An 11,165-nucleotide genomic window follows, 5' to 3' on the forward strand; every position below is an offset into this window, starting at 1 on the left:
GCATTAGTTTAACAATCCCTCAGTGAGCCTCCTGTATAACTTGTTTGCCTGAAGCGTATTTGCACCAGCCCCATCCAACTTAAACAGCCCCCCTTTGTTCTACTAACACTAGATTGTGATGAGCACACTTAACTTAACCATATCATTATTTCCTTCATGTTTACAAGTAAGGGTTTGGGGCTGCTTTGCTTGCATATAGAAGGGTTTAAATGTGATGTAACCTGGGTAATGGTGTATAAGCTATTAAGCAACACTTAAATTCCTGTGTACAAGGGCCAATTGTTTGTGTACCTGTTGCAATCAAATTGTTGGTTCGATGCAAATGTTTTTTTTTGTGTGTGTGAACTTAACCCCTTTTCAATCAGACTTTCCCCTCTTTACTGGACCCCAAGTTATGTATGTCATGTTTTGACATTTTTACAATAAATCTCATACCTGAATGTGCTTTTGTTTCATTAATTTTATGTTCTGATTCTTAGTATGTGGGGACAAAAATATTAAAAATATTAATTAAATTGCATAGGATGTCTACATACAAAACTACATGATTAAACAGGTGAGAGTGGGGGTGGGATGTCCTTGCAACACTGATTGCTATGGTCACATATAATATGAACATTCCCAGATATCTTGATTGTTTTTTTCCCCTTTTATATTTCATTAGGTTATAACCCTGACAATAATGCAAGTAAAAAATAAACTTCACTGAACGTAAAATATATCTTTGAAGAAAATGGGCTATGCCTACATATCGTTGGGGGAGAAGTTGTAGGCTTTACACGGATATGGCATGATGGCAATATAAACACAGCTAATGGTATTAAATTGCAGTAGCCTATGATTAAATGTAATGGAATATTCAACTAAGGTAGACTGCTGTTGTTCACAGCACTAAGCTATTTATGTTTACTAATATAATCCGAATCTCTGGCACTCTCTTAGAGCCAGGCATAGTGAGCTGGCACTCGGAAGAAAAAGTTTGGGGACCACTGGCTTAGTCCAACTGAACGGCTGAATGCCGGTTTGACCCATAGGCCTACAGCATGGCCAACTATTACTAGTTTTGTACAGTCTGTGGACTGTACCAGTCTCTCATTTCACTACAAGTTGTATACGGTTTATAACTATGTAAATGTGAAATAAAAGAACTTGAACTTGATTCGACCTCACGGCTCTGCTCAGTGCTTTGTGAAGCTGCCCTCTATTGGTAAGACAAAACCATGCTCCTCAGAACTTTTGGCTACCGGGGAGGTAGCTAGCTAGAGTTCAATATGCCTACTGTTTATAAATACTATGTTAATTATTTGAAATCAATCAAAACATATTTTATATTAGCTCACTTTGTGCAGTTTCAACAGCCTAGTCGCACTTGATCCATCGGAGCATGGAGCCATAGCATGGAGCCCGTCTGATTTGTTGAGCGCACAGCTGAGCACAACGAGAGGCGACGAGACGTCGCTTGCGCGCACGCGTCACGCGAGAGTGACGTCAGACCACGAAACAAGCATGGCGGTCCTGCTTGAAACCACACTTGGAGATATTGTTGTTGATTTATACACTGAAGAAAGACCGAAAAGTAACTATACACATTTGACTATGGGGTTCTGTAATGCCAATCATATGCGACATAATACGTAAAACTATACATACAGGGGAGCGAAGACGTTCCTTAGACGTTTTGAAAGGCAATTTGGCTGAAATGTTGTGCTAATCAGCTAACGTTAACGTAACGTTAGTGATATTTTCGTAACACTATCTTAACGTTTTAGCTATTTATATTTGTTAACTACATCTCACAATGTGTGGGACTGATAATGTATAGATATTCAGCATATTGATAGAACTACAGCTAGGTTAGGTAACGCGCTTACTTTTTGCGGTTAACGTGACGGTAAAGTTTGCCCTGTCCATTTCAATTGTCCAGTTGCTAATATTTCAAATGCATATACATATTTATTGAATAATGCATTTTTTTCAGCGTGTCTGAATTTCTTGAAGTTATGCAAGATCAAATTCTACAACTACTGTCTATTCCATAATGTGCAGGTATGAACTTTTATTGTCGGCTGATACTTTGACAACTGCATAGTAAGGTTTGCAATACACGATAAATCATATGTTTGTTCGTCACTAGAGAGACTTCATCGCTCAAACTGGAGACCCAACGGGTACGGGTCGTGGAGGAGAGTCAATTTTCTGGTAAAACGTCTTTGGTCATACTACATACTGTACCTGTTAACTAGCACCATGCATCTGACAGTAATGGCATCGGTAAAGCCAGACACCTGTTCACTTCAATCAAATATTGCTCACTTCTCATGTTAACATCAAACATCTGGTTATGCCACAATTTTCAAATCTATGTGTGAGACAAGGAAGATGGAAGTTTTACTATACAATTGTGAAATAATTATAATTCTGAAAGTAATTTTGTTATACCCTGTGTTCACCTTTTGACAAGAGTGCATCTTCGTTGGTGTGTCTTTAACAAAGTGTGCACATTCCCACAGTCCATAGGTGAATAGCAGTAAAGCCCTGCCATTTTTACATCTATTTTACCATAATATGTTTTCAGTAAACTCTATGGGGACCAGGCCCGCTTCTTCGATTCAGAGAAAGTCCCCAGGATCAAACACAAGAAAAAGGGCATGGTGTCCATGGTGAACAACGGCAATGATCAACATGGCTCTCAGGTTCAGTTAAGTCTTAACATTTCAATGCAAAGAAACGAGAACAACCTGATAATACCGCTGTAGCCTAAACTTTTAAAAGCCTGAATGTAGGAAGGGTTCATGTTTTTTTGCAGACTACTTTGTGTTCAAATTCCCATGCTCAGAAGCTGTGTCTGAAAAGATAAGGAGATTTGGAGATGACATTCCCCTCTTGTTTGTAGTTTCTCATTACAACAGGGGAGAGTGTGGATTATCTGGATGGGGTTCACACCGTTTTCGGGGAGGTGACCGAAGGAATGGAAGTCCTAAAGAAGATCAACGAGGCCTTTGTCGACAAAGACTTTGTGCCTTATCAGGACATCAGGTTAGTTGACATCAAGTTTTAACTTTTGTTTTTCCCACATGGTGACGAAATTGAATAATAAGTGTTAAATTCATATGACATTTATGATAATAATGAGAGACATATGTGAGGGGGTAGAACAAAACCCATAAGGAAACAGTCATGGTGGTGAGTGAATATACAGTAGATTACATATAATATACATTACACTGTAGACAGGTATTTCAATATTATTTGGAATGAAGTTCCAGTGGCCCTTTGATGTATTGTGGCCTGTATTTCGATTTGAGCCATGAGACTTAACCCTTTTTCACTTCTAGGATTCTTTATCTTCTACTGTCCTTATTGCTTAGTTGTGTTTTATATTATATACTTTTAATTACTTTTTCTGCTGTTAGTGAATGTGTGTGTGTTGTCTGTATGCTACTGAGACCTTGAATTTCCCCTGGGGATCAATAAAGTATCTATCTATCTATCTCTATCTATCTTTTTCACTTCTAGGATTAACCACACTGTAATCCTAGAAGATCCTTTTGATGACCCCCCCAACCTGCCGGTTCCGGATCGTTCTCCCGAGCCCACTAAAGAGCAGTTAGATGTGAGTGTTCTCCCGAGCCCACTAAAGAGCAGTTAGATGTGAGTGTTCTCCCGAGCCCACTAAAGAGCAGTTAGATGTGAGTGTTGTAGTCTTTGTTTGGTTTCCAGTGTTCACTGCTGTCCTCTTTTAGCCTGACGAGCCAGACCCACATTAAAATGTAGGGTCTGGGCACTCACCGTTCGCAGTGCTCAGTCCGAGGGGCGGGATAATCAGTTGTCTTTCAAATTCCCTCTGCACGCAACAGGACAGCGGCAGCGCTATGAGTCCCATGCGTTTCCCACCAGCGGAGCTAGTTGGCTAGTTCAACCGTTTGCCAACTTAATAAAAACTTAACTCGTGTCACACTGTTCGCCAGCAGCAACATCCATCTTATTTGTTTTCAAGTAGCAGGGAATTTAAGCCAAACCGTTGCAACTCTGCCATCAATCATTATGTTAAGCCCACCTAACGACTCTATACACGATTTCATTGGCCTGATTAAGTTTCGATTTCTGGAGCTCACAAGCCAACGGAGAGTTGCTAGACTAGCCCTAGGGCGCGTCTAGATTTCTAGGCTAGTCCTCTTTCAGAGTATTGGTAAATTACTGATCTGAGGTGGTGCTGGAAAGCAAGTGTTGGAGTTAAAACCCATACCAGTGCTGCCGATACAAGTAGATGAGGGGCAGTCGTGGCCTACTGGTTAGGGCTTCGGGGTTGTAACTGAAGGGTTGCCGGTTCGATCCCTGACCAGTAGAAAAAATGTGGGCGGGGCAAGTGGTTGTTTCCAACCAATCCTTGAGCAAGGCACGTAACCCCTCACATGCCGCAAGAAAGCTGGGTAATTTACACTTTCCAACTCGGGCGATGGATTTACAAGTCTAATGGAAAGGGCCATTAGTGTGTGCTTCGCCTCACGGTGTGTTCACTGTGTGCTGCGTGTTTCACTAATTCATGGATTGGGATAAATACAGAAACCAAATTTCCCTCACGGGATCAAAAGAGTATATATACTTATACTATATACTATACCTAGATGGATTTGCCTTGATTTTTCCTGCTGCATCATGTTTACTTGTGGGGCGGTGCTAGCGTAGTGGCTAAGGAGCTGGGGTAGCATGCTGTAGCCTGAAAAGTTGTAGGTTCAGCGCCCGGCTTCCACCACTTGCACTTGCTCTGGGGACAATGGCCCTTGTAATATAATTGACATAAAGTCGCTTTGGATAAAAGTGTCTTCCATATGAATAAATCTAAATGTAAATCTTGTGTTACTTGTGTTAAGGATTAACACAATCTCTGTCAATTTGTATTGGACCCCTGTCACTGACACCAATGTCTCTCTTCTCTCTTCCTTTGGCAGAGTGGTCGTATTGGAGCAGATGAGTCGATAGATGACTATGAGGGCAAGACCACTGATGAGATGGACGAAATTCTGAAGGAGAAAGAGGCCAAGACTCAGGCCATACTGCTGGAGATGGTGAGAGGGAGAGACTTTTTTTTTTTTTTTTTTTTGAAAAATGTACTTCTAAAATTAAAATTTTACACGTCAAGAATGTGTTCTGGGCCCCGCTTAGCCTCTCTGTAAGTGGTTTTGAAATGCTGGCTCTGGACCTCTGCCTCACTCTGGACCTGTCTCCCAGGTGGGTGATTTGCCAGATGCAGATATGAGACCTCCAGAGAATGTGTTGTTCGTCTGCAAACTGAACCCTGTCACCACTGATGAAGATCTGGAGATCATCTTCTCTCGCTTTGGAGCCATAGCAAGGTTTACCTTCTAAACAAACCAGTCGTTCTGTTTGGACAGTGTTGTAGGCTTGTTATGCATATACTTGTTGCCATTGCAGTGTTAAAGATGACATATCCAGAATGGCAAACTGTTTGATAAGGAGAATTCAGTACATGGCCACAAAGCTACTGTGAACAGGAAAGCTTAGTTGTTTCCTTCTTCATATGTCAGTCTCAGACTTTGAAATGACCGCAGATTCAGGCGAATCTAAACAAAGACATACTGTGATCCAAACCATCCCTCTAATTACCGCCCCTTTCCACACATTACATTATCACTTCAAGTTAGAGATCCAGGATAAGGTTTCTGGAACCTATTGAGAACAGCATAAAGCTCATATGGGACCAGATAGCCATGAGAGGGCGCTAGATATCTACTAAAATGGGTCGTTTTGTTCCCTAGCTTAATAATAGGGTTGCAAATGGGCTTTTAAAATAGCATCTGACAGACCAAAGTTGCATACCTTCTATGTTATCATCAGAGAACAAGGTAAATGCTCAGTTCATCCATTCTATGGCATCTTTAACATTCCAAAATGTATGTTTGTTGAATATGATTCCCCCTAGTTTGTGGGTTTGTTTATATATAACTGACATGGCCTTATTAATTGTGTTTGTTATCCATAACAGCTGTGAGATTATCAGAGACTGGAAGACAGGAGAGTCTCTGTGCTATGCTTTCATAGAATTTGAAAAGGTAAATTCACTACTATGTACCATCTTTGAGAGAAATTGCTGCAGTTTTTTCCAACAAGATGTTCCAATGTACTTTCTTTATGCTATTTGAAACATATCTTCAATTGCATTGCACTGTAGGAGGAGGATTGTGAAAAGGCGTACTTCAAAATGGATAACGTGCTGATTGATGACCGACGGATACACGTTGACTTCAGCCAGTCAGTGGCCAAGATCAAGTGGAAAGGAAAAGGTCAAACCAAATGTCCCCAATAAATACAACTGCCCTGGGGTGCGTTTCCCACAACTGCCCCTGCCCTGGGGTGCGTTTCCCAAAACTGCCCCCAAAACTGCCCCTGCCCTGGGGTGCGTTTCCCAAAACTGCCCTGGGGTGCGTTTCCCACAACTGCCCTGGGGTGCGTAACTGCCCTGGGGTGCGTAACTGCCCTGGGGTGCGTTTCCCACAACTGCCCTGGGGTGCGTAACTGCCCTGGGGTGCGTAACTGCCCTGGGGTGCGTTTCCCAAAACTGCCCTGGGGTGCGTTTCCCACAACTGCCCCTGCCCTGGGGTGCGTTTCCCACAACTGCCCTGCGTTTCCCACAACTGCCCCTGCGTTTCCCACAACTGCCCTGCGTTTCCCACAACTGCCCTGCGTTTCCCACAACTGCCCTGCGTTTCCCAAAACTGCCCTGCGTTTCCCAAAACTGCCCTGGGGTGCGTAACTGCCCTGGGGTGCGTTTCCCAAAACCATAGTAACCTGTTAGCAACTTAGTTGGTTGGCAATGGGAAATTGCATTGCAACCAATAAAGTTAGCAACTATGGTTTTGGGAAACGTGCCCCAGTGCAGTAAGGCTTCTGTTGCAGAGTCTAGGGGCCCTAATTTGTTTAGCGAGCAAAGTGCAAAATCTGTCATCATGCAAAGTTCTCGTGCATGGAATACAGCTAGAGTCTGGCATATGGGAGCATTGAGCATAAATGTTTGTGCTTCAGTGTCTTGTCCCCGATGTAAAACTAGCAAATTGATTTTGTCTATTTATTAAATTAGCTTTAGTTAGATGAAAGACTCAGCATTTTGACCATCATTCAAATTAGGGCCCTAGGACAGGAGTGTCCCTCAAGTCCTATTAAAACTATGATTTTAAAAGAAGGAATTCAATTTTTCAATTCAATTCAATATTTTTCTTTGATTGATTGATTTGGTCTAGCTTTATCCACTTCTCAAAGTGAGAATATTTCTAGATACTATTTTTACCTCAGGATGTCAGTTTGATCATCTATTTTAAGGCTTTGCTTTCTGATGAGTCCTCAACCACTGAAGTGCCCATAATTAATTTACAGGTGGAAAGTACACCAAGGATGATTTCAAAGCCTATGAACAGGACAACAAGACCAAGCTGGCCATCAAAGACAAAGTGAAGCCGAAGCAAGAGTATCCTTTTGACTGGATAAACTATACTTGGCATCTGTCATTCTGCCTGGCTTCGCTCTAGAGACTTGACACAGGCTACGGTGCCATGTTTGAATATTGCCATTCCTAAATACTTTAAAAAACAGCCTACTGTGTTTAAAAAAGCTTACTGTGTGGAGATGACTTAAGTTGGCGTGTTTTGCTGTAAATATGGTCAGCTGTCTTTTCCTTCATGAATCAATATCAGCTCTCGGTATGACCTGGTGCTTGAGGAAGAGGAGGATGAGGAAGGGGGAAGCCATCAGGTATTGATGAAGCAGAAAGATAAGAGGCATCACCAACACCATCACTCTGATGATGAAGATTTCAGAAAGATGCCTAAGAAACCTAAGGTCAGAAACGGTGCTCAGTTTCATTCTTGTTTGCTGTGTGGTGCTTACATCTGTATTTAAGACGCTGCCAATAAGAATTCTTTTTTAGAACCTTAGAAATGCAAACTTTTTTTATTTTAATGGCAAGTTTCTAAGTCAACTACTCAGTATCTGTCTTGGAATAGGCAGTTTTCTTGAAGCTGGTCTTGAACTGCTTACCATCATCAGATCATAGGCGGTGTTTTTTGTTAGATACTCTTTTGATCCCGTGAAGGAAATTTGGTCTCTGCATTTATCCCATCCATGAATTAGTGAAACACACAGAGCACACAATTGAGCACACAGTGAGGTGAAGCACACGCCAACCCAGAGGAGTTAGCTGCCTGCTACAATGGCACTCGGGGGGGCAGTGAGGGGTTAGGTTTCTTGCTCAAGGGAACTTCAGCCGTGGATGTGGGCATGGGCCCACATTTTTCCTACTGGTCGGGGATCGAACCGGCAACCCTTTGGTTTCAAGCCCGAAGCCCTAACCAGTAGGCCACGGCTGCCCCAACACGGCTGTGTTAGTGATCGATCGGTGTATGATGAATAAGTGATTGATCGGCGATGGTGTATGATGAATAAGTGATTGATCGGCGATGGTGTATGATTAATAAGTGATTGATCGGCGATGGTGTATGATTAATAAGTGCTGATTGACTCAGGCAGTGGTCGTCATCTCTTCCCCCCCCCCCCCCCCTCTCAGGAAAGTGACGAGAGTCGAAGGAACAAGAAATCAGGTCGTCAGCATTCCCGCTCAAGGTCCCGCTCCAGGGACCGGGACAGGGACAGCCACCATAAACACCGCGACAAGCACTCGGACCGGCATCGGGACAAGCACCGCCACGAGAGCAGCGACAAGAGCTCCAGCCGCCGCCACAGCCGCAGCCCCAGGAGGCCGAAGGACAAGGAGCGCAGGTGAGGGGGGCGGCTAGTTGCCCCTCTATCCCTCTGGAAGCCCCGTACATCTGCCCCCTACATCTGCCCCGTACATGGAGTGCCGTGCATCGGTCACCGGTCAGCTTTCTGCTCCTCCTCAGGCCTGGATCTCTGCTTGGCTTTCTCTCTCACTCCATTTCTGTGTCTGACTTTATGAAAGACTGTCAGCTGGAGTCACATCGCATCCCTCAGCAGTGTCACTTCGGCTTTGACAGGTGCATACGGATGATTGAATAACTTTACACACAGGCAGAGAAATGCAGTGTTTTGCTGGCGGATGCGATTTTTAGCTCTTTAGATCAGTCGTTTATCATTTGTCGTTTGTTATTGTGGGAAGGTGGTATTAGTGTAAAAGGAATCATGATCTGTTTTTTTGAGGGTGTGTTCTTGTGTTCGGAGAAGAGTAGTGTTAACTAGTAATATGAAATGAAAACAAAAAAAACAGTGACATTGTTTTCCCTGTGTTTATATATGAGGCCAATTAACATTAAAACACTCAATGATTTATTAATGTCTCTTGTTGATGTAAGTTCAATTTGACCTCTTTACTGTGTTGCCCACCAAATGTAATAGGCTAGAACCGGCCATGCCCATATCCCTAAAGCACATAAGGGGCCCTGTTATGACCGTCTAAAGCGCATGGTCACTGGTGAATAGTTTACACAAATTTTGGGGTTTGTCCAGTCCATATTGGGTGTGGTTTAGTTATGAAATGTTTGTTAATCAGTCATGGGTTTTGGGCATAACATCATTTAAACCAATGAGAATGACATCTGTTATTCCACTAAACCATGCTTTACTGAAGCCTAGAATAGTATAGCCTTCACACATTTGCACTCGTCTATTATTTGAACTCATTGGCAAAGTGAAACTAACCTTACCGTGGTGTCAGTCAACAACAAAACAGTTCTACAGAGTTAGTTACTTTCACTATTGACTGACAATGGGTTACCATTGAAAACATAGGCTGGAAAAAGCAACACTTACCCTAATAATTTTCGAATGACTGAATAAAACAACATTTATCCTGTAGAGGAGTTGCTAATATCTCGTGACAGTGCGTCTTCAGCTGTGCTCATACTGTATGTCTCTCACCTCTCGCCTAATCACTCTTAACTGTCATTGCCATTTTGCAAATTATGGTGAACTACTCATTGTGAGATGTATTTCATAATATCTTTATTCTAATTATGTTTTCCATTGTAATTGTGTAATTTTGTAATGGATTGCATGGATGTGTGCTGGTGCGTGTTAATGGATGATAGGATGGTGCTTTGTGCACCCGCCCATATCACTGTTGATAATACGCTCTTAAAATAAAATATGAACAACTCGCCATGGACTTCTGACCAGGTTTCTCTTGGTCAGTGGCGTAATGTATTTTAGGTAGTGTACCATAGCGATTTATAGACAACACGCCAGACTGCTCCCTAGGTTGTTCATTGCCACACCTCCTGGCGCATTGTTTAAAATCGAGACGTGCAAAATACGAAAATAAACTTTGCGCCGGGTGCAAAACGAGTTTTCCGCCATGCGCCAGGGTGCAAATTAGGGGCCATGATCTCCTTATCTGTCAGCTTACAACCTCAAGTCACTCCACACAAAGGGGACATTTTGTGTTGCCTCTCAGTAACTAATTTGACCTGGGAGTCTTAACTAAATTAATTTCACCTATTTGTATTGCTGTTTATTCTTTGCTTGCTGTTTACTCTTTGTCCAGGGAGTGTCACTAAAGGGCCCATTTTCAGCTCGCCATTACAGTCCACCTCTGAACACACAGAAACACTGGACAAAAGGCTCTGTCCCTTGTGCACTAGCATACAAGGAGAGCCCATATGAACTCATGCACATTCATAAAGGCCCTATTTTAGATTAGTATGGATCAGGCTTATGCAAAATTCCAGAATTGAATTGAAACTGGCTGTCAAATTCCAATTCAATTCAATTGAGGTAGCAAACAGGAAGCAGAATTGCAATTCGAATTGTGCACAACCCTGGTATGGATATAGAAAAAGAGGTTACTTCTGATAGTATCTGAAGTATAATGTAATGTAAGAAGTAGGTATTTTTATAATAAGATATTGCCTTTTTATTTAGTTAAGAAATTGCCAATGAGAAAACAATTATGAAACTCAGCATTTGGTGCTATAATTCATCATTCACCTACCTAAACAATGGTGCGAGTTTGACGTACAAGTGTTTGTGCACTGTGGCCAGAGTGGGCAGTCAGGCCGAAGAGAATTAAAAGATAGATCAGAATTTAGCACTGGTAGCATGTGATTGGTTTATTCAATTTCACTTCACTGAAGTCCCCACCTTGACGTAGCTTCCTGCTACCTATATCGCTGCCAAACTCT

At 42.4% G+C, this 11,165-nt stretch overlaps 1 protein-coding gene across 1 annotated transcript; it reads left to right on the forward strand.

Moving 5' to 3' along the window:
• Positions 1-1,429: 1,429 nt before the first annotated feature.
• ppil4 (peptidylprolyl isomerase (cyclophilin)-like 4) lies at positions 1,430-9,319 on the forward strand. The gene is made up of 13 exons (XM_042095367.1): positions 1,430-1,576; positions 1,979-2,046; positions 2,135-2,199; positions 2,576-2,693; positions 2,894-3,036; positions 3,517-3,613; positions 4,950-5,066; positions 5,230-5,354; positions 6,005-6,071; positions 6,191-6,302; positions 7,390-7,480; positions 7,707-7,851; positions 8,576-9,319. The coding sequence occupies exons 1-13, from the start codon at positions 1,507-1,509 to the stop codon at positions 8,789-8,791; spliced, it is 1,434 nt and encodes a 477-aa protein (XP_041951301.1). The 5' UTR covers positions 1,430-1,506; the 3' UTR covers positions 8,792-9,319.
• The last annotated feature ends 1,846 nt before the right edge of the window (positions 9,320-11,165 follow it).

Source organism: Alosa sapidissima, chromosome 6 (genome assembly GCF_018492685.1).
Source record: "Alosa sapidissima isolate fAloSap1 chromosome 6, fAloSap1.pri, whole genome shotgun sequence".
Taxonomy (NCBI): domain Eukaryota; kingdom Metazoa; phylum Chordata; class Actinopteri; order Clupeiformes; family Clupeidae; genus Alosa; species Alosa sapidissima.

Bases quoted from the DNA above. Each gene is read 5' to 3' on its own strand.
- ppil4 (XM_042095367.1), top strand. From the start codon at position 1,507: ATGGCGGTCCTGCTTGAAACCACACTTGGAGATATTGTTGTTGATTTA. The intron at 1,577-1,978 runs GTAACTATACAC...CATTTTTTTCAG, and splicing joins CACTGAAGAAAGACCGAAAA to CGTGTCTGAATTTCTTGAAG. The intron at 6,072-6,190 runs GTAAATTCACTA...ATTGCACTGTAG, and splicing joins CTTTCATAGAATTTGAAAAG to GAGGAGGATTGTGAAAAGGC.